Source organism: Gopherus flavomarginatus, chromosome 6 (genome assembly GCF_025201925.1).
Source record: "Gopherus flavomarginatus isolate rGopFla2 chromosome 6, rGopFla2.mat.asm, whole genome shotgun sequence".
Classification (NCBI taxonomy): Eukaryota; Metazoa; Chordata; order Testudines; family Testudinidae; genus Gopherus; species Gopherus flavomarginatus.
In genome coordinates this window covers 92,038,165-92,061,924 of record NC_066622.1, presented here as the reverse complement: position 1 = coordinate 92,061,924, position 23,760 = coordinate 92,038,165, and the positions used below count along the sequence as shown (strand labels likewise).

General features: G+C 40.2%; 1 protein-coding gene across 15 annotated transcripts in view; it reads left to right on the top strand.

Moving 5' to 3' along the window:
* The window catches only part of JMJD1C (jumonji domain containing 1C), a 306,949-nt gene extending 284,195 nt beyond the window's left edge, over positions 1 to 22,754 (top strand). For 7 of the 15 annotated variants that reach the window (XM_050958276.1, XM_050958279.1, XM_050958283.1 and 4 more), the window contains 5 exons: positions 832 to 954; positions 2,012 to 2,151; positions 9,282 to 9,458; positions 19,834 to 19,965; positions 20,352 to 21,263. In XM_050958276.1, the coding sequence (XP_050814233.1) occupies positions 832 to 954; positions 2,012 to 2,151; positions 9,282 to 9,458; positions 19,834 to 19,965; positions 20,352 to 20,441 (662 nt within the window). In that variant the 3' untranslated portion in view covers positions 20,442 to 21,263. Of the gene's footprint in view, positions 1 to 831; positions 955 to 2,011; positions 2,152 to 9,281; positions 9,459 to 9,800; positions 9,875 to 14,805; positions 17,465 to 18,058; positions 18,156 to 19,833; positions 19,966 to 20,351; positions 21,264 to 22,584 lie in introns of those variants that run through there. The other 8 variants (XR_007775055.1, XR_007775056.1, XR_007775054.1 and 5 more) reach the window with 8 other exon arrangements.
* Positions 22,755 to 23,760: the final 1,006 nt, after the last annotated feature.

The following is a 23,760-nucleotide window of genomic DNA, read 5'->3' as shown; positions in this document are numbered from 1 at the left end:
GAGGTATTATAGGTGAAACATTCATGACACCTCTATTTCAAGTTTTTAAGACTTTTTTTGTTCTAAAACCTTGTTTTCAGAGACTTATAACTACTCATTTTTTCACCTTTTGGACTGAAATTTTACAAGTTTCTTCCCTTAAGAATTTTTTTAAGTTTTGGGGGACAGGAGTACAGCTGTTCATTGTGAGAATAAGAGTAGGAGGAGAGAGCTGCTTTTTAAAATTAAGTAGTCTAATAGTGAAATGTTTGGGAGTATAAAGTTCAAATTTTTCAGGAAAAGTGTCATTATCAGGAAATGCCTTTGATTATTCTGGTGAAAATTAATTTTGTTTTGACAGATTTATTACATAGGGACTATTGCCTGAATAAAGCAAGATTAAAAGAATTTTGTTTGAAGTAACACTTTTGAAGATGTATTTTCCACAATCTGTGTAAAAAAAAAAAAATCCTAAATTAATAAACCAGAATATTTTAGAGAGAAAGTATAGTATCTCTCTATACACACAAATTTGTCTAACCTTCTAAGTGATGTTAGTAATAATTCTACTTTGTACTATGTAGTGTTTTTCATCTGTAGATCTAAAAGTATGTCACAAAGGCAGGTAAGCATTATTGTTCCCATATGTAAAAAATGGGGAAACGCTCCTGGTGACTTGCCTAAGATCAAACACCCAGTCAGTACCAAGGCTGGGAACAAAACCAAGGTTGTTTTACTTCCAGTCTTGTGCTCTGTTCTGAACTAAAGTTATTTTTACAAGAATGAGTATGAAGAGAAATATATACTGAAATAAATCAAAACCCTATCTGAAACTCTTACCTTGTACTATAGGTGTGGCTGCTGCTAAAGATCAAGATATAGGAACTACAAATCTCCATATTGAAGTTTCTGATGTAGTGAACATCCTTGCCTATGTGGGCATAGCAAAAGGAAATGGAGTACTGTCAAAAGCAGGTAAAGAAAGTTGATTTGTATTATACAGAAACGGATGGAATAACAACTCACTTAAAAGTTTGGATAAGTATTTCGATATGCACTTTTAAAATTGACACTTGAAGTTTAATTCATTGTTTTAAAATATTTATAATGTATAAATGAAACGCCTTTAACTGCATGCATATTGCTCACAGAGGTAATCTATTCACAGTGAGTTCTTTTATCTAAATATACTGTGGCTTAAAAATTATCACTTTCTTTGTCATACTCTTTCACCTCTTTCCTGCCATTACCTACATATTAATGTACCTGTTTGTACTGGTAATGGCAGAGCAAATGGACAGCAAGATAAAGAATTCCCTTATGAAGCACCGCTAGCTCTTACAGCAGTTCCACTGTGATGTTTGCCAAACACCACAGGATCACCCTGAATCCCTCTGTCATAGCGTTTGTTGTGCTGAGTTTAGTGCTAAACAACTACATTGTGGGCCAGAGAGTTTGAAATGGTGTATGCTAATCGTGTGTGTATGATGCTGTAAAATACCGCATAGATAGAGGATAAACGATAAGGAAAGGAAATAAAATTATCCCATTTTTTTCCTTTTGTAATAAGCAACCATTGATTTGTTTTTCCTTGTTAGTGGAGCTGAAATAAGAAGATTAACTTCAATTTTGCTTTATTTACTTGTATGTGCACCCGCATAGCTCTAGAAATAGACAAGAGATTCTTTACTTACTGTGCAGAAGAATGGGCACAAAATTGTTTTTGTTGGTTTCCCAAGACTGAATTTAAAATATTTTGATTACAGCAATGTTAAAATGTCCATCAGATTTTAACAATGTTAAATTACATTCAAATCTAAGTATAAATTGTTTTAAAGGTTTTTACATAATTTGTTTTGTTTTCTAATTACACAAAATATGTGAATAAAAAATAGTTTCGGAGGGTTTTCTGTAGTATTTGGAAAATGTAATAGTCTCATTATTTAGTCAGTCTGCCACAGGAAATTTAAAAAGATAAGAAATATTTCAGCTTTCCACTTCCTGGTTTGAGAGTCTATTTGTCAATTCTTAGGAGTATTAAAGAAGTTTGAAGAAGAAGATTTGGATGACCTTTTAAGGAAAAGATTGAAAGACTCAAGTGAATTACCTGGGGCTTTGTGGCACATTTATGCTGGCAAAGATGCTGACAAGATAAGGGAATTTCTTCAAAAGGTTAGATTTATATCAAATAGATATTTATTTTATATACTTGAATGATCAGACTTTTCAAAATTACTGTTATAGCTTTAAAAAAAGAAAAAGAAAAAAATACTGCAGAGACCTTGTTTAAGATGCCCATCCCCTAAGCATCTGTTACTGCCTGGGATAGTCTCGGTGAACAAGCTAACTTACCTGATCCTCTATACCAGTCCAAATGGTTTAGGTACAGTTTCTCTCAAACGATCAATAGAGATGGAACACAAAGACTTTTGATGATATCATACCCTCACACACAAGGTTGTAGTCATCTCAGCCTCCAGTTGTTGCCAGGCTCCAACTCAGCGTAGCATGGACAGATCTTTCTGTCTGAAGAGCAGAAAAGCTTCAGATTCAGAAAAGATGAGTTAGGGAAAGATTCTTCTCTCAGGGAGTCCTGATAAAGTAAGATCCATAAAGAAACCCACTTTCCACACCCACACACAAGAGTTTTGACTTCCATAGGATAGAAGGGGATTCAGGAGTATCTAGCCAGATGACTACCCCTTGAACTCAGCAGCCCCCCTCCAGGACATTAGCTCCAGGATACGGGAAGGAGGTAGAGGTTAAGTGCAATTTCAGCCTTACTTTAAGGAGGGACAGAGAACATAGCAGGAGCTGTCCTCAAGCCTTGGCAATCATCCTCAAGCCAACCTGGGACCCAAAGCCCTTCCCTACCTCCCCCCCCACACACCCTCCAGGGGGCAAAAGCAGCAGAGGTTCTACATGGGAAGATTCTCCCTCCATTGGGGAACAGAAAGCCAGGAAAGTGCAGGGAGTGCTCAGCAGTAGTAACCCTGAGAACTGGTCCCAGAGTGGTCTGGGAGCAGAGAAGAAAAGCTAAAACAGCTTTTCTGGCTGCTCTTTTAAAATGCAGCTCACCAGCCACCCTGGAAAATGCCGATGGGGCTCAAAGAGTCCTAGCCTGCTGGTGTGCTGCCTGCAGGCTCTCGCCAAAGCTGGTCAGATCAGGACCCTCAAGTTCTCTGAGGAGAAGGAAGAGGAGAATAGGGGGCAAAGAGCTGAACCATCTTTTAGGCTCTTCCTGAGTAGAGAAGAGAGAACAAAGTAAAGGAGGCCATATGCTCTCACTGACCAAGTTCAGTTCACATTGCAAATAGGTCCCCTCTCGTTGTATATAGACATTTTGGAATGGAGTCCTCTCCAGCTATCACTAGGAGCAGGACCTAATTTCCAACTTTTTCTTATTCCTCTAGGAGTGGGCCCTCACCTGCTCATTCTAGAAACTACAGTATAGACGTAATCAAGTTTTTTAACTGTCTCTTCCAAACTTTAAGAGTGAGAAGAGAAAGAGAGATGAAGGGAACACAAAGCATGCTCCCCATCATAGACTGGAAATAAAGACGCGCTGGCTACTGAATACCACTTAGAGAATATCAGCCCAGCCAGACACTCACCAGCAGGGGAGGCTCCAGGCCCCAGCACACCAAGCGCGTGCTTGGGGCGGCAAGCTGCAGGGGGCACTCTGCCAGTGCTAAGAGGGCAGCAGGCAGGCTGCCTTCGGCAGTTGGCCTGTGGAGGGTCCACTGGTCCCGCAGCTTCGGTGGCACGCCTGCAGGAGGTCCGCGGAAGCCGCGGGACCAGCGGACCCTCCGCAGGCAAACTGCCGAAGGCAGCCTGCCTGCCGTGCTTGGGGCGGCAAAATGCCTAGAGCCGCCGCTGCTCACCAATACGTGATGCCCTACCCAAGGAGGATGACTATCAGTGGAATAATAGAGATGAGTAGGAGGGAACAGCGGGTGAGTTTGAAAAAAATGAGGCTGTAGAGGACAAGATCATTCTGGACTCCCGATCTAAGGAGAAGGCCAACTCTGCATATTTAAGGAGGAGGATTCACCAGTGCTCTTAATAAAAATACCACGTACTCTGGAGCTGCAGTAATTTGCTAGGGAACTTATATATGCTCTTATAGAGCCCTGCAGGTGCTGCCCATCCTCCTCATGTCAAAGAAAAGATCAGCAGTAAGTGGTGCATCCTGCATAGGAAACTGTCCTCTGTTCTGGCATTAAAGGTGCTTTAGCCTCTGAGCATCAGATATAGAGCTGCCCACTCAGAGCCTGAGGGGTGGATGTTGCCATCTCTGGGTTGGCAAAAAGGATAATGATTTCTGTAGAAAGAGGATCCTGTTTCACGGAAAAAATGAGGCATTCCTGAACAGATGTTTTGAAGTTGCCCGTATATTACAGGAAGCTTCATTATACATAGTGTATGCCTGTCAGGCGGTAGATAGGGAGCTACAGAAACTTAGCAGAGATCTCCAGAGGCCAAAGATGAGGATTTAGAGTTTGCCAAGATGCTTCTGTTGCTGGGCTCAGTTCTCTCATTCACATGAAAAACTACATACAACATAATCCAGTCAATTTGTGAAGCCATGGCCACTTGAGTGGCAGGCAAGAGTGCATTGTGGCTAAAACAATAGCCATTTTTTCCCTCCAAAATCAAACTAGAGGCCCTGCCATTCAAAGAGAGGATTTTTTCAGGGATGAGTTAGAGGAGATCCAGCATTCCTTAGCTGCTTTAGAGATCCCAGTTCTGACCCATGAGAGGCCCAGATATGGGCATCAGGATCACAGTCCAAAAGGGGCAGATCCAGGGAACTAGAACTGCCATCCGGAAGAAAGGGCATGATGCCACTTCAAAATGAAGGCAAGCTTCAGATGGGCTAGCTGCTTTCATTATCAAAGAGATGATAGGCACCAGGGAGTCCCTTCAAATTTTAAACAGACAGCCTTAAAGTACAATGGTCTTAGCATCAGGGTAAGGTCGACGAGTTTCTTCCCCATTTGTACCCAAATGGCATCCAATCAATGGAGGCTGGACATGTTAATTTATGGAGATGTGATTGAGTTTGATGCAAGATCCTCTCACAACTTATTTCTCTTTCCCTGACTGATCAACCAATAAAGTACTTGAGGCCTTCTATTTTCTACATAAGACACAGGTCACGTCTCTTGTCCTGGAAGATCAGAAGGACACAGGGATCTGATCCATCCGTTTCACTGTTCCTAAAAAAAAATAGGGAGTCTGTGTCTAGTTTTGGGCTTACAAAAGACCAGTTCTTTCTTCAGAATCTTGACTAAAGTCATTTATTCAAGAAATGAACTCTGGTGTACTCTTATTTGTGGGTTTCCAGGATTCATACCTGCATTCATCAATGTTGTAGTTTCAACAGATGGAGTATCTGTGATTTGTTGGCATAGACCAGCAGTTATAGTACCAAGCTCTCCCTATCATGTGGCTGGGATGTGGATGGTCATGCCTAGTGGTTAGAACAGGAATCAGGTCGAATGGTCAGAGCAGGAGTCCTAGCAAATGGTTAGAACAGGAATCGGTAGCCAGGAATTGGAGCCCAAGATCAGAACTGGAGTCCAAGGCCAGATCACAAAGCCAGGGTTCAGAGCTGAAGTAAGAGATCAGGAATTGGAGCCGAGGGCCAGAACTGGGTTACCTGGCGGGAGGCAAGGCAGGAGCAGGGCAGGGAACAAGCAGGTGAAGGAGCTATCACAGCTGTATGTGAATGCTGCTGCTACTGGGTTCAAGAGCTGGTCTGCTGACTCTTCCAACAATTCAGGCAGTGTAGCTAATCAGGCAGCCTACTACAGGCCAGCTGTGCTCATTAGGTTGCCCAGAGACTGGGTTTGCTGCAAGTCCTGCTTCTAGACTGGCTGTGCAGCAGGCCGTGATTCCCGACATTCCCCCATGGCTCTAATAAGAGAGTTCACGTACACCCTCCCAAACCTGAATGACTGGCTGAGTTGGAAGCTTCAGCCAAGATGTGAGGAGAGAGAATCTGTATTTAGCTGAAGAGTCATGAGTTAAAAATAAATATGAAAATATTCCTCTGTCCCACACAGAGTGCATCTTCAGTAGGTAAAAAGGTGTGTTCTCAACTTGAATTCGCTAACTCAAGTTCACTAGCATTTTACTTTGTCTTACTTAAGACAAGGCAGTTTGTAGTTAGAAACCTAGGGGGAGTCTAAATTTTACCTTGACCTGCTAACTAGTGAAACCTAGAAGTTACTTTGTCTTCACTCAAGTTATCTTATTCAAGTTAAAAACAAACCTTTAAGGCTTCAGGAGCTAATGTATCTGGGAACAAGATTCAACACCAATTTAGATGCAGTGGGCCTTTCTCATGCAGGACATGATGAACAAGTTTGCAGAACCAAGTCTGAGCCTCAGTTCAGCAACCAAGTAGCATAGTGTCTCTCTGCTACAGGGTTCTGTGGCCAATGGCAGTGAATCTAGGAACCACACTTTCTCATGGATTGTCTTCAGTACATTTTTCTGTTGCAATGGAAAGCAGAGTTGAGAAATTATCTTGAAATGTTTAGATTACACTAGGGCAGTGGTGCCCAAACTTCTTACTTCATACCCCGTCCACCCCACCCCTTACTCTGTCTGCGCCCTGTCTGGGGGTAGGGGCAAGGCCAGGAGCAGAACCAAGCCTGTGGGCCGAGGCCAGTAGCCGGGGCTCCAGGTGCAGGGGCCAGGGTCAGGAGCGGAGCTGATTGCGTTCCCTCCCCACCCCCCATGGGGGCTGGCCCAAGCCATAGCCACACATCCTGAACATTCCTCCGTGCCCCCAGCAGGGCATGCCCCACAGATGGGAGACCTCTGTACTAGGGTGATGACTAGCTGAGGAAAACTTCAACAAAGGATGTCTTCTGCATTCTCTAGTGTGGGACATTCAAACCACAGATGCCATCATGCCTGGCTGGAGCACCCACCTAGAATAGACACTGATCCAGAGTAAGTGATCTCTGATTGAAAAGTAGTACTATATTAACAAGCTGGAGACCAAGGTAATGAAGTTAGCTTTTGCTTACATGTAGGGAAAGCAAGCAACTTAGCAGTAAGAATTCAGCTGGGCAATAACATGATATACCTCATTCACCAGGGAGGCACAAGAAGGTCTGACTTGATTACTTGAATACAAAAGAACATTTTTCTTTCAGCAGTCAGGACTGCAAGAAAGATGAATACAGCTGATGGAATGAGCAGAGTGCCGCTGAATCAAGGAGATGGGGAGTAATATCCCCAGGTTTCTCTGTCTTTGCAAAAGGTGGAGCAGGCCTGAGATAAGATCTCATGGCATTTAGAGAAAGTAGAAGAGAAAAATATTTCAGCACATTCAAGGCAGCAGGGGCACATGAAATGAATACTATAGAAATTCCCTGAATCTTCATGCTGGTATACATTCTTCACCTGTATATGCTGGCAGTGTCCCACAGAAGATTGCCAGATCTAGAGGAGTTTTCACAATGATCATTCCAAACTAGCTGAAAAGGCCACATTACCCAAAAACTAGTGAACATGTCCACATCTCCCCCCCCCCACACACACACACACACCCTTAGCCTCCAGTTGAATCCAGCACGTTTCATGGACTGTCTTACTGTTAAGTGCACCAGTCCATAGAGAGAGGGCTTTATCAGATAAAATCTCTCTGATACAGCCAAGGAAGCCATCAACTTTAAAAATGAACTCTAGACATTGGAGAATCTTAGTGAGCTGGTGTGACAAAATGTGGATAGAGCTGATTGAGGCTCCAGTGCTAACCTGCCTGTTTCCTGTATATTGGTCTAATCTTGGGTTTGAGTGTCAGGTCCATTAGAGTACAAGCAACAATAATACTGGCAATCTAAGGTTTGGTGGATGTGGTCTCAGTTGGATGAACCTGTCACCCCTTCTGCTGTAAGCAATAGGTGGTGATCCCATCTGTATTACAATGATTAACTGTCTTGAGAGGTGAGAGGTCCAAGTTGTCTGGACTAGCATAAAAGATTGAAGAGAGAATGGAAAACTTTCTTTACTTGTTCATTTCCTTTCTTTGAGATCTTCTATACCAGTCCAGCCTTCTTGCCCTGTATGACTGGGATGCCTGTTTCCTTTACTCGGTTTCAATGCCAAATTGCTGATATGTTCAGATTCCTGCTATTCTTCGGTGACGTTTAACAAACAATTTTAGTTACAGCATCATATAATTTTTTGGTTTGATACTGCTTTCAGGGAACTCAGCTGAAGACTCATAGATGGCTAGACCCTTAATGTGTAAGGGTGTAAAATCAAAAATCTTAGTATTCTGCTGGTTGAGAGAAACTATAATTCAAGCACCTGGACTGGCTCAAAAGATCTTGCAGAAAGAAAATTAATAGATAAGGAAATTTTTCCCTTTTATATAAAGTAGTAATAACTAACCTAAAGTATATTTACATCTGATATAAAATGTTAATAAATAAAATCGTATATTTATTTTAAAAATATATATATACACCAACATGTTTCCTGAGACATGGACAACAGACGTAGGGGTTTTTTTCTCTTCTCTCACTATTATTCAGTAATCAGTGGCTAGTCAAGACAAATGTTTGTTCTTTGTGCATAGCACAGTGAGGAACTGTTTGTTGAGGTGAGGGGGGTGGTTGCATTTAAGAATCCACTCATGTCTCATTGGAAATATTTTTAGACCATTCTGCTTTTGTCATATTTTCTTAATTCCTTTCCAGTTTATTTGGGGGGGGGAAACTCTTTTATGTGAATTTATGTTCTGCTTTTTCTTGATTTGAGGTTATAATTTTGTTGTGTTATGATCAGATCCTGTGGAAATTTTGTCAAACCAGATTATCTCTTAAAAGTTTGAAATATGGAGGAGATGAGCTGTTACAAAATAAAGATACTATTTTCTTGCAAGTGAGTGTATATCTGACAAACAATGCAAGAGAAACGTGTAGGCAAAAATGTTTATACTTGGTTTGTTTTTTCTAATTTTACTAAACTCATCAGAAGGCATCTACTGCTCTTCTGGAGTGGAATTTCTTGAGAACTCTTTTACTTCAAAGGGATTTGGGTGCCTAATTCCCTTAAGCTCAAAAGTTTGTCCCTTCCGCCAACAGAAGTTGGTTCAATAAGAAGATATTACCTCATCTATCTTATATTTATTAATTCCCTTAAGATCCTTTTAAAATACTAGCCAAAATTCTCATCTGGGTATTGGAAACAAATTCCTGTTGCTTTTTTGGACCTACCAACATAGTTTTCCTTTTTTTTTAAAAAAGTGATCTAGTGTCTCACCTGTATTACAGATTGCGAAAGAACAGGGTCTAGAAGTTTTACCAGAGCATGATCCAATACGTGACCAGAGTTGGTATGTGAACAAAAAACTTCGCCAAAGACTTCTTGAAGAATATGGAGTGAAAACCTGCACTATTATTCAGTTCCTTGGTGATGCTGTTATTTTACCAGCAGGAGCCCTTCATCAGGTAAAATACTTCTGTTCAAAGATAGATAGATAGATAGATATAAGTTCATGCTTAAATTAGATTTGATTTCATGATCAGTGACCATTATAATGTACAGAAATAAATAATACAAACTGATAGATAGAAATTGCTATCCAAGATTACTATGCAAGAACTCAGAAATATTCAGAATAACTTGGTTATTTCTCAAAATGTCAAATAATGGTCAAAACACTATTAACTGTTGTACAACAACTCTTTCAATCCAGTTAACTTCCTTTTACTAGCATATGATGGAAGCATGGCAGGAATTGTAAGTTTCAATATAAACCTAATGCTGATACACATTTCTAATTTCCGCAGGAAAAGAAGAGTTCACACTTGAAATTTTGTTTGCTTGGCCTACGTCTGTGGGAGAATTTTTGGGAAAGTTTCAGGTTAATTGATAGGACATTTCTGAGATGAGATTTTTGAAAAGTACTTCTTCAGTCTGAAACGTATGGACTATTCAGACTTCCTTTTTACATAACAGGAATATCAGCCAGTCTACAAAGCAGAAACTAGCATTAAATTTCCCTTTCAGCAGCCTCCCTTCATGTGACACACTGTTCTGTCTGGGCTGCAAATAGATTTTATTTTCACTTCTGCAAGGAAAAATATGGTAATTAACTCCAGAGAGAGAAATTATGGGGAATCAGTGTATTAATTGTGAAGCAGAATTGTCCCCATCCTAGCATAACCATTTTTTCTCTTAAGCCACCAGTAGCCCCTGTGCTACAGAGGATGGGAGTCTCACAAAGAAAACTTTCCCTAGCTAAAGATCAGACAAAAGCCAGTAGTGGACCCATGCTGAGTCTGAGCATGACGACATGGGGAAGGCAACCTATGCTGTGTCTCAAGAATGACATTTCAAATTGATTTGCAGTCATGGGTCAAAGAGCCATGACTACTTTGGTTGATGGTCCCACATGTGTATCCCACTCTGAGTACTCTGTGCACCTGAGACTGGAGGATTCTTGTTGTCAGTATCCATTAGGCTGTGCCTCCTTGTGCTTCAAACCAGGGACATTCCTGCTAAAAAATGTAGCTTTCTTTTGTGTAAATATTTTTTTTTTCTTTAGATAATGTTTTAGTATCTGTGGGTAGGGTTCCCTCCATCCCTGTTGCCCCAACATCTAGGGTTCTTAGCATGCCTAAGATCCCAGATTTCATGTTCTGTATGGCCTGCCCCCAAATCTTCCCAGAGGGTGGTCTGCACAATTCCTGTTTGTATTGCCTTTGAGAATCCCACATCCCCTCCAAGTACAATGTTTACAATTTTTTTCCTTTAATTTGGCAATCCCATGAGTTCCAGCTTTGAAGACACCTAATGGAGCAAGTTGATGAGGCCCAGTCTGATACTCAGTTTCCAGACCCCCCTGTACATTGGCAGGAGCTGCCTACCAGTGCCCCTTCTGGTCCAAGGCTCTCCAGCTCTGAACCACTGGATATCAAGCCTAGGAACTCTAGCAAGAGATGGGAGGAGAGTATGATCAGACAGGCCACACTGGAAATTAGATAAATCCCCTCCTAAAGCCACTAATAAAAGACGCAACTCCCCTACCTTGTCCAAATTGGGTGAGACCTTGTGCCCTGGTAAGGGTGTCAAACTGAATTCACCAACAAACTTCCACAGGAACTCAGGCCATAATTTCAGGCCCTCACTGAGGAGAGTAAACTAATAAGCAGACTGTTTCTCCAGGCTTGGCTATATGCTGCAGACGCTGCTTCCCATTCCATGGCAACTTTGGTTGTCATGAGGTAGACCTCATGGCTACAGTCCTCTGGGGTCCTCAAGGAGGTACAAGCTACTGCGGAGGACCTTCCGTTCAGGGGCAGCCATTCATTTAGTGAGAAAACAGATGAGGCACTGGATACCTTCAGAATCCCAGGCTACCCCTCTGCTCCTTATGTATTTATGCCCGAGTTCCTCGGAGGAAGTACTCTAGACCACCTGCATACAAACAGCATCTCACTTCACAACTTTTCTACTATCAGAGAGCATATGAACCTCCCAGGAAGTGTCAGAGACTGTAGCGTAGAAGACATCATGCCCCGCTGTTGTTGATCTCTTAGGCTCAGGAGACCATTTTGACAGGACCAATGAGAGCCACCATCCAGCCTGCACTCTGACTGACACCCCCTTTGGTGGCTTCCTGACCTGTTTCTTCCAGTATGGCATTATGTCACCTCACATGGATGGGTCATAGAGATCATCTCCACTGGCTACTCAACAGTTTCTTTCCCCTTCCTGTTCCTCCTCAGGACACCTCTTAGGAGAGGATCTTCAGACAGGAAGTGGACTCCCCTTTATAGCTAAGAGCCTATAGAACCCATACCCTCTCAGCATAAGGGGAAGTGGTTTTATTCGGGGTACGTCCTCATCACCAAAAATAAAGGGGTCTGGAGGCCCATGAAGCTAAATGTCTTCATATGCCTTTCAAAATTCAGGATGACCATCCTGGCTGCTATAATTCCCTCCCTAAACAAAGGCGACTGGTTTTCAGCTCTGTTTGAACGACACTTATTTCCATGTAGACATTCATCCTGTGCACAGGAGACCCAGACGATTATTGGTACAATCCTTCCCTTTAGCCTCTTGACAGCTCTAGAGTTTTTAATGAGGTGCTGTCAATAATAGTGATATACCTGTGCTGCCAAGGCAGCCCAGTTCTTCATTATTTTGATGACTGGCTGCCCATGGGCTTGTCAGATCAGGAAGTACAACTGTCAATCCTTTGCCTACCCAGCTTCTTTTGAACCTTTGAACTTTAGTAAACCTAGAAAAGTCCAATGTAGTTCCAATGCAAGTTATAAAATTTATCAGAGCATCTCTGAATTCAGTTTCAGCCAGAGCCTATCTACCAGAAGACAAACATTATTGCTCAGCATCGGATGTATCCTCCCATGACAGTCGGATCTTGCCTGATCCTGATAGGCGACATGGCCTTCTGCCCCAATGTTATGCCATTTGCAGAGTTCCCTCTCTGGTGCCCCAGGCACGGTTGAGGACAGTCTACTCTCTGAGCAGAGACAATCTGGACAAACGAGTCTCAATTCCCCAAGGTATTCATTCCCCTTCCACCCACGAAGAAGCTGTTTAAGGGTGCCTCCCTAATGAGTTAGGGAATGCATCTGAATGATCACATGGCTCAAGGCTCTGGTCCCAACAAGAATCCACACTTTACATCAACCTCCTCAAACTGGGGGATCTTCACTAGGTTTGCAGAAAGTTCCTGTCCCTTATCCATGCACATCACATTCAGATAATGTAGGAAAACATGACCACAGTCTAATACATAAGCAGAGGAGTGAAGTCTCTGGCCCTTTAGGTAGAAGTAGTTGGTTCCAGAGTTTATCTGTCATCAAATTACCCATTCGGTGGTGCACTTCCCAGAAGTAATGAATACCCTGGCAGATAGCCTCAGCAGGCACTTCCATAAGGATCACAAGTAGGAAATGCAAGGCTCAGTAGTACAAAACATATTCTGACAGTGGGGTTTCCCATCATGGTATCTTTGTGTCCCAGAACAACGAGAAATACCCACCATACTGTTCACAAGCAGCTTGGTGACAGTGTTACAGAGGGGTCAGTTTCCTAGTTCAGTGGTGAACTGCTGATGTATACCTTCCCACCAAATAACCCCTTTGACCTGAGTCTTGAAGAAAATCAAGTAGGACAGAATGCTGGTGATTTTTGTGACATCCTGCTGGCTGAAGCAGTTCTGGTTCACTAGCATCCTCCAGATGTAACCGTTCCCATGCATACAGATTCAGCTATTTCCGAACTTGCTAACACAGAACAGAGGCAGGATTAACCACGCCAACCCACCATCTTTCTCCACCTGACAGCCTGAAATTTGGATGGATGCCGAGCTTTGAGAAATCATGTTCCAAGGAAATACAATTCATCCTCAATAATATCACGAAATGCTCTCTGAGAAAATGCTTTGTGATTTAATGGAAGAGATTTTTTCTTTCTGATGCCAGTTTTGTTGCAAGCTCCCAGAGAATTTGGACACCTCTATCATCCTAGATCACTTTCTTTCCTGGAAGAAGTTGAGCATATCTCTGTTACCTGCGTGTGCATTTGGCAGCAATTAATGCCCTCCATTTCCCTGGTTGACAGCTACTTTGTCTTCACCCATCCTACTGACCATATGGCTCCTGAAAGGCCTTACTAGAACCTACCCCCGGTAGTGAAACTAATGCCAAGGTGGGATCTCAACCCGGTTTTGTCAGCGCTTATGAATCCTCCATTTGAACTGTTTTCAGCCTTCTCCCTTCTTCACCTCTCTATTGAAGTAGTTTTCCTGACTGCAATACTTCTTCCAAAAGAGTGGGTGAGCTAGGGTCCTTTATGGTGGACACTCCCTATACAGTGTTCCATCAGGATGCGGTCTCTCTGAGGTTATACCCCAAGCTAATTACAAAGTTTCCCTCTGAATTCCACCTGTTTTCTACTTGAAACCTTGAGCCACCAGGGAAGACAGAAAGCTTCATTCTCTGGATGTCCATTGAGCCTCAACTTTCTACCTACAAAGGACACAAACCCTTCAGGAAGTCTCCCAAGACACTTCATTTCCATTCATTGAGCAGATAAAGGGGGAAGCAATCTCCTCCCAGAGGCTTTCCAGATAAATTGCTAGTTGCATCTGCCTTTGCTATGATCTTGCAGGGGATACTCTTCATCAGAATGTGAGGGCTTACTCGACCAGAGCCTAGGCTGCTTCCATGATTATTCTTCAGGATGTTCTTCTCCTGGAGATCAGTAGAGCAGCAATATGGAGCTTTGGGTATACCTTCACTGGACACTACTATGCCCTGGTGCAGACCTCTTCTGTGACTGCGTCCTTCAGTTCACCACTCATTCAGTCAGTGGTGCAGCATTGTTCCTTGGACCCTCATCCTCGATGAATATTGCATGCTGGTCAGCCACGGTTGCATACACACTGGGACCATCACTCAACAAAGAAAGAAAGGTTCTTACCTTACAGTAATTGGAGTTCTTCTATCCACCCTCCTTCCCCTCTGCTGCAAATCCTTTCTTAACAGAGATTCCCAGTAGAGAAGGAACTGGAGATGAGGTTGGTCTGTGCCTCCCCATATGCCCTCGGTTCAGACCATAAAGAGGTGCAGGTAAGGACCAACGGACACTGATAGGAAGAATGTTCTAGTCTCAAGCACATGGAGCGTATGTGTACCCACAGTGGAAATACACGTCTTGAAGAACTCCAGTTACTGTAAGGTAAGTAACCTTTCTTTCACACTGGTTAAGAGGGATTGCAGGCCTCAGGCCTTTGAATCTTCTCATGCAACTTCCTCCTAGGCGTTCACTCCACCTATTCTAAGATGCTGGACCTTTCTGATCAAAGGTGTACAAACAACTACCAAACATCTTTTCCCAGAGAGAGAGCAGAAAGATGTTTACCAATGTACAGTGACCTGAAGGACTTTTATTAAAGAGTAATCTGATATCAAACTGCCCTGAATGTATCTGCTAGCTGTTTGATTTCTTCAAAGAATGATCAAAAGCATTGAATGCAATACTCAAGGTGAACTTGGCTGTCATTCTAGTGATTTAAAAAGGGGAAAAAAATCTGTTCTGCTAGATTGGATGGTAGCCCAGGAGAATCTGTGAGACTGCAAACTTTCATGTATTTCTAAAGGGAACTATGAATTGCTTGTCAAGTGCACCTCTATATGGTCATACGTGACTATACTTTACTAAGAGCTTTTAAGGTCTAGAGTGATTGGCCTCAGAGCTGCTTCCCAAACGATTCTGAAAGATGGACATCTCTTGTATGTATTTGATGTTTCCTTGGATCGGTTGTCCTTACAGGCAAAATAGAGGGCAAGAATGTGGTTGGATTATGGCCAGAGAAAGCTAATTCTGAAGTCAAGTGAGGACTCATTAGTCTGCTAAAGTTGGAAGAAGAGAACTAGATGCTAGAAGAGCAGGCATGAGTATGCCTTCCCTTCAGGGGTGTAATCTGTCACTTTTTGGTTAAATGGAAAATTGAATTACTGATTTGTTCTCTTAATAGTGATTAGTGGGTATCACGCAGAAATAAATTCTGTCCGAGAAGGCAATTTGTGACTTTCCCAGTTGCATCAGACTTAAACAGAAGAATTGTTTTTGGCTGGCAGACACATGATAAACACACAAATCGCTAGACTGTCACAGAAGAAAAAAAAGTTCAAGACATCTGTTCTCTCCTCTTGGAGGGAAGCTTGTCAGGTTCTCTATCCCAAGGATCAAAAGTAAGGTTTGACACTTCCAAGATATTGTTATGAGCTAGGTGAAAACTTATGGATTGAGGTAAAGCTCCACTGACATTGATAGATGTGAACTTGCCCTTCAATTAACAAGTGTAAGTATAAACCCCCACCTCGGCAAAAGGAGTGTATGAACTCATCTAGGAGCTTTAGCTAGGCACTGTTTTGGGTAGGGATGTTTGGGGGTGGGGCACAGGAGGGGAGGCAGGAAAGCAAACAAAAAACACTACTTTAAAAGATGGAGACAGCCTGAAGGAGCAGCTGAAAGCACAGTGGGTGACCCTGGAAGAAAGCTCGGGGGAGACCCTTTTTGGGTCAGTGCTGCAGCCTGAAAAGGATGCTGTTGGTGCTATGAGCAAAAGAAGCTATTTCCTGCCATGTAAGTCCTTCTGCATTCAAAGATACAGGACTTAGTACGTTCTTTGTAAAGAAACAAAACTGTGTCAAAGTAGTACCTGACTGTCACCTGTTTCTCCTCAACTGGAACAACCTAGCAGACACCACATTTTATGCTATCCATTCAGGTCAAAATGGACAATATTGGTTTTGTCAAAGGACCTTGTAATCTGGGACCCATGGCAGCCCATGATTTCTAGAACCTGAAGTCTGAATTTTTGATTTTCAAACTAGTCTTGTGTTCTAACCCAGTTCTCTTTTTAAGATATAAATATTCCCAACATTAACTTTGTTTTAATAAAGTTTTTGATTGTGAATTGTCATTTATAGCACTGAGTTTCTTAAAAATAAACACCAAAATAAAACTAACAAATACTTCAAATATTTACATCCAAATAATAAAATCATATGTAATACACTAACTGCAGCTGAAATGTAAATGAATAAAATAGGAAACCTCAAAAATCCATAGATATTACCGGAAAAACTGTTTTATAAGGTATGAGGCATATAATTGACATCAAACTAAATGGAGTGCACCACCACATTCAGCATGTGTATTTAAGAGCTAAAAATAAGCCTGGCCTACTGTTGTCACCTTTAACCCCTTCACATCAGTTCCAAACAGTTGATTTTGAGATGGAGATATTGCAACTCCTGGCACCGAGGAGTTAATAAGACACTATTTATGATGGGTAGATTCTGGGAACCTTTTTCTCCACAGTGACAAGTTCCTATGAAAGGGATGTGTGGGAGGAAATTGAAGAACTATGTTCTTTGATACATGTGTGTAAAAAAAAAAAAAAACACTCTTTCTATATAGATATGTAAATATTGACCTGAAAGTACCTTCACCTGTTTTCTATATAAAAAGCACATTTAAAAGAATAACCTGAGTCTTAACAAGTATGAGTGCCATATTATGATCTGATAAGATTTCATTATTTTTGCATAGATATCATGATGTATCAATAATTAAAACTAAACTACAGTTGTCAAAATATATTTGGTGATACATTATGCTTTTTATTTTTCACTTGCTAATTGACAGTGATTTGAAACTACTGCTGATGGCAGTAATGTAAATATTGTAGCTTGTAAGACACATGAAAAGTTGTTTAGAGGTTTTGTTCTACATGATATATTTCCTACACTTTACTTTTTTATACTGAAGTATACATTAAAGAAGTCTCAATATAATAAAATTGTAATTGTTAACTAATACTAGCACAATGATAACTATTTCTGTATCTGTTTCTGATTTTTAAAATGTATTGAAAGTTGTCATTAAAAGATAATGGTGAAAGACTTGACTCGGTGATTTAAGTATGTCCGTTGAGATTAAATACATAATTTAAATTGCTTTTTTATAACAGGACAAGTAATTATATAATCTAACAAACTCCTAAAAATATGTTGACTTTAGAGCATAATGGCATATTAGAATCACAGAAATATTGGAGCATAAACTTTCGTGGCTGAATACCCACTTTGTCAGACGCATGCGAAAAGCTTATGCTCCAATACTTTTGTTAGTCTGTAAGGTGCCACAGGAATCTTTGTCACTTTTTACAGATCCAGACTAACACGGCTCCCCCTCTGATATTAGAATCAGACACTCATAGGACTGTAAGGGACCTCAAGAGGTCATCTAGTCCAGTCTCCTGCACTCATGGCAGGACTAAGTATTATCGAGATCATTCCTGACAGGTGTTTGTCTAACCTCTTAAAAACCTTCAATGATGGAGATTCCATTGCTTCCCTGAGCAATTTATTCCAGTGCTTAACTACCCTGACAGGAAGTTTTTCCTAATGTCCAACCTAAGCCTCCCTTGCTGCAATTTAAGTCCATTGCTTATTGTCCTATCCTCAGAGGTTAAGGAGAACAATTTTTCTCTCTTTTGTAGTAACAGCCTTTTATGTACTTGAAAACTGTTATCCTGTCCCAGCTGTCTTCTATTCTCCAAACTAAACAAAACCAGTTCTTTCAGTCTTCCCTGATAGGTAATGTTTTCTAGACTTTTTTAATATTTTTTTATGTTCTTCTCTGGACTTGCTCCAGTTTGGCTACATCTTTCCTGAAATGTGGTGCCCAGAACTGTATACAATACTCCAGTTGAGGCCTAATCAGCGTGGAGTAGTGAAAGGAATTTTTTTTTTGCCTTTTTTGTAACAGTGTTAAACTGTTGATTCATATTTAGCATATGATCCCCTATAACCTCCAGATCCATTTCTGCTGTATTCCTTCCTAGGCAGTCATTTCCCATTTTATATGTAATGTAATATGCTTATAGAGACTGAAGTCCCAGAGATGACTTGGTAAATACACATGAGAAAGGAATTGCTATATATGTATGGTCCCCTACAACTATGAGCTAGAAGCTGTGTGTATGTCAACTGCGCAGGGGCTGATCTGTACAGGAGACTGCTTTCTCTCTAAAGACAGAGAAATAGACATCTATGGCCAGGAGTTGGGATGGGGAACTCCCGATTCTTTACACACAAACTCTCTATCTAGGATCTTAGGCTTTCTCCTTTTTCTCCCTAATTTTGGGGGTTGTGCTCCACTGGCTCAGCTTCACGATTATTGGAACTCTGGTAGAGTGTATTACCCTTCACCTCATGAATCTCAGGGGAAAATTGCCTGCCAAACTTGCTTATTCATGATTACAGTCTGAGGCATCAGTAGCAGTAACAGCCCTTCTTCATCTCCCTGGCTCTTCTCTGTTTTAGATATATAATCACAGAATATTAGGGTTAGAAGGGACCTCAGGAGGTCATCTAGTCCAACCCCCTGCTCAAAGCAGGACCAATCCCCAGATTTTTACCCCAGTTCCTAAATGGTCCCCTCAAGGATTGAACTCACAATCCTGGGTTTAGCAGGCCAATGCTCAAATCACTGAGCTAACCCTCTCTGTTGGAGAGGAACTTTCATCTGTACAGCTTCTTTAAATATCTGGACCTAATGATTGCCAGATCAGTTTGTTTGATTTTGCTAGATATTGTGTTAAGATGTACAGGGCTTCCCATAAGCTTTCATAACTACCTGTCTGGGGATGGGAGGGGAAATAGTTGACAGGTCATTGGGTTCAGAGGCTATTGTAATAGGTAGAGGAGGTGAAGTTAAGAAGTTTGATGGGGTTGTGGAGACACTTGGCACTCAGGTACATAGGATTTTGGAACTTGGGAAAGGGCAGTTGTTCACTTGTCGCTGGGAAGAGTGTGTGAATTGGGGACAGGTTTGAGAGCAAAGACAGTCAAGGTCATAGCACAGAATTAGAAGATGGAGTCTAGAAGATGGACTGAATTAATGAGGAAGTGGCTGGCTGCATGCCAGAGAAAGGAAGAGAAGGGCTGGGCATGCACTCAGATTGTAGCTAGTGTCCTTCTATAACATTCCAGCTCAGGAGCATGAACCTGAACAATGTTAAGATTTTAGAAAAGAGTGTGTCATCATTGTGGAGCCTTTGGCTGCACACCTGACACGTGACTTGTGACAACAGATTTCAAAATGTTCAATAAACGTCAGTTTAATACACTTCATTACTGCTAACTTAAAAAGTAAAAAGATCCCCAGTCTGATAATTACGTGGTTTGAAAGATCTGGAGTCTATACTTTACTTCTTGTGAATTAAAAAAAATACAAATTTTAATTTTCTTTTTTTATTTTTCTTTTGGACAGGTGCAAAATTTTCACAGCTGCATTCAAGTAACTGAAGACTTTGTGTCTCCAGAACATCTTGTACAGTCATTTCACTTAACACAAGAACTGAGGCTGTCAAAAGAAGAAATCAATTATGATGATAAAATGCAGGTAAGAAATGAATTCTCAACTAGAACTTGTTCTGAAGGCACCACCTGCTCTGATTCTGACTGAAATATGTAACTGTGTGTGTGGTCATTTTCTAGCTGTTGTTGATAAATAATAGGAACAATAATCAATGTGCTTATTTGGTCCCCATGAATCTGAGGGAGATGTGAATGCAATGGTGTAAATGACTTTCAGTTGAATCACTGTTTTGGTATTTCATAGCGTGTTTAAAATATCAAGGCGTTTCCTTTTGGACTAATATTTTTAACTTAATCTTTTTTTCATCCACTAAGCCTAGGACTCAGTCCTAAACCTAGTTACATACCATGCATTAAGTGTGACTTTTTTATCACTTGTATCTTACTGAAGAGTGTCTTATACTTCTGCAGGTTAAAAATATCTTGTATCATGCAGTTAAGGAAATGGTGAGAGCTCTGAAGATTAATGAAAATGAAATGGAAGATGTGGAAGAAAACTAAAGCGCTTGCTGCTTTTTTATGTTAAAGCATCAGATGGAGGTTATTTTTTCAATTACATGATGAACAGTGTGCACACTAATTTAAGCTTCACAAACCATCAGTGCCAAGAAAACATAGTCATCGTATTTACTTGTTACTGAGACTGCAACAGTATAGCTTCATAGATCACAACTACTGTGATTAAATGTTACTTACTAAAAAAAATTAAGCAGCATTCTGCTGTCTTGTACTATAATGTATATGAAGTTTGTGAAATGTCAAAGATTTAAGATGTATTTATTTTTTGAAAAAAACCCACAAAATTCTATGCTATATTGTTGATCAAATGTAAATGTGACTTGTACAGTTTGCTAAAATAACTCTGGTATTTTTCACTACATTGAGACAGTTACTGTGAGAGTAGGACACAAACACCAGCTATTGCCTGCATTTGGGACATTGCTGAATCCGCACAGCAGTCATGTCATTATCTGAAAATAACTGCCAAATAATTGTAAACTTTCTGTAAAATATAAAGTATATAAAGTAGATATTAAATACAGACACTTCAGTATTTTATTGAAGCTATTCAGTGTACAATTAAACATTTTCAAAAGGTGTAATTTATTTAAAAGATTGTCTCATTTTGGTAAAATTTATGTGAACTTTTAAAGCTAAATATTAAACTTAATATGCTGTGTAAATATATACATATATACATTCAATGATGTATTTTTTTAAAACATTGGCTTGCTTTAATTTGTTAAAAGTGCAGGTGTTACACATGCTTTGTACATTGAAGTTGAAAGGGGTTTTGCATTTTCCATTAAAATGACTTTATCAGATGTTGTCTCGTGTTTGTTTTTCATGTGTGTGGCACATTTGTGACAGACACACTTGTCTGAGCCATTCACGCCTTCACGGTGATTGCAGATGTCTCTGTTGTAAAGCTGCCTACTGTGAAAAATTGGAATGTTGTATGTTAATTAGTGTGCACCATTCACCCTCTGCCATTTTTAATATGAAACTGCTAATGGACATGCTGGAGCACAGTTCAAGTGGCTGAGCCAAAGAAAGCTATCTAAGAATAAAAATAATTTAAACATTCTTTATGTTGTGTCTTCAATAACAGAGATTCTTTTGTTTTGAGGGGAAGGGAATTTCCATAGAACAAAAAAAAAGTTCTCTATTGCTTTCAGTGATGGGGAACTTGTATGCTCATTATAAAAAATAAAACTGTATAATGCTCTAAAACTGAAAAAAAAAAAAACAAATTTGATATTTCTCTAGCTGGTGATGTAGCCAAAATGTGATAGCAGTAGGTATGCCACTGCCAAATGAAAGAACATATGTAACAAAGTGCTAGTGTTTGAGGTACGGAGAGGTAGTATTTAAATTGCATTAAAAATTTGGATGATATACAAAATAATTTCAAGTTTTTTAGTGAAAAGAATTATTTTTTTAAAGGAACATGTTTTGAGTTTAACTGGTTAGAAAAATTGCAATTGATTTTGCAGTTACTCAGCAATATTACTGGAATAAGTTGATATGCATTATCAGTTATGTCTTAAGTTTACCTTAAGTTATATATTGCTTCTCCCTGGGTTCTGTACAGAGCACAGAGGGATGGTAGCATTTGATAGCTAAACTATTTGTTGAATATACAGCAAGCTGTTGGGCTCTCTTAGCCAAGCCATAGGAATGGTTTCTTTTCAGGAACAGAATTTGAGTAGAAATCAGTTTTAATGGTAGCTAATATTTACTTTTAAGAGGTTAAACCTGGTGTAATTTGATCTTAACCCAAAAAATAACTCTTGTTGCACTGTTTCTTTGGCTGAAAAGATTTAACATTTTGGGAAGATTTTTGAGGCTTTGGGTTTGCAGTGTTGTTGCAGTTAGTCTGGTCTTAAGTAAATAAGAAAAATAATTTTGTATGGAATACACCTGAACACCACACCACATGCATGCAGTTTTAGTGCAGAACATAGTCTTTTTATTAGAGTTGAAGTTACAGTACTCCTTGTGTAGCCTCCAATTTTGATAGTTTTATCACAAAAGGGAGGAGTATCATTTCATATACTGATATTCACAATACAAATATTTATGTGGATTATAATTGTTTATCTGTGTGCACTGACAGACTCTTGAACTTTTCTTTCTCCAGAGATGCAGAAAGGAAGCCAAGGCTGAGAGATGTGTGGTGAGACTTGCCTGATGTATGATGATGCAGAAACCTCAGGCCAGTAGCGAGATTGGTCACTGTGCATCAGTCTTTGTGCCTATACTTCTCTGGTTTGCCAACAGAAGTTCAAATTACAATAGAAACCTACCCACTGAAGGTCATAAAATACTTAGTACCAAGTCTTTGAACTCTAGGAATCTAGGACCACTTCGAGATAGTTTGGTCTTTATATAGTCTGCCAAGCAATGTACTTTGAACTTCAGGTACCATGTCCAAGGTGTTTGATGTTCCAGCCAAAGACCTTCCCAGAAACTGTTAAAGTTTCACACTGATTTGTTCAAGATGTGCATATTATGTACAGTATGGATACATGGAGTCAGATATCTCAAAGAATCACAATTTATGTGGTGCTTAAACATATCTTTTTAAAAACGTTGCAAATATACATTTTCTAATATTGCAAAGATGATTAGTCTGTTACTGGAAAAGTATACATTTTATACAGGTTGCTCATTTCTTTTATAACTGTAGTGTTTAGAACAGCCCTAACTGTTTTGTAATGACACTTGTTCTGAGCTGATCTCACACACCGAAGATTTTTGATCTTGGTAATTATACTTTTCTATCAGTGTGCATAGTACACAGTTGAGAACTGCAGCATTTTTAATATATATATATATATATATTTTTTATAGAATCATAAACACCATGTCTGGTTGCAAATGTAACAACAATTTATTTCTTATAAGTTCAAGGACTAAACAGTACCTGTAGGCATCATGGTACCATGTAGATTCAGGAATGACCTAAGGGCTCCCACAGCCTACGTCTGTGCAAAGCAGGCATGCAACAGAACACTGAATTTCCTTTGTTGGTAATTTAGGTTTGGAGGTAATTGTTTCAGGATGAAGCCATCAAAGTTGATTTAAGAAATGTTCTATTTTACCTGTGACATTCAGAAAACTTTCTACTGCTTCTGCCCTCATCCATTTGTCTCCCCATATAAGTAATTAAAATTCCTGGATGAAATCTAATGGTGATGCAAGTTGTTTGTGTTCGTTACTGTTTTTTGTACACCATGATTTCTGCATGGCAAGCTTCTGAAAACATTGCTATGTAATCTGACAATAGTGAAATTAAACTACCGTAGAGGCTTTT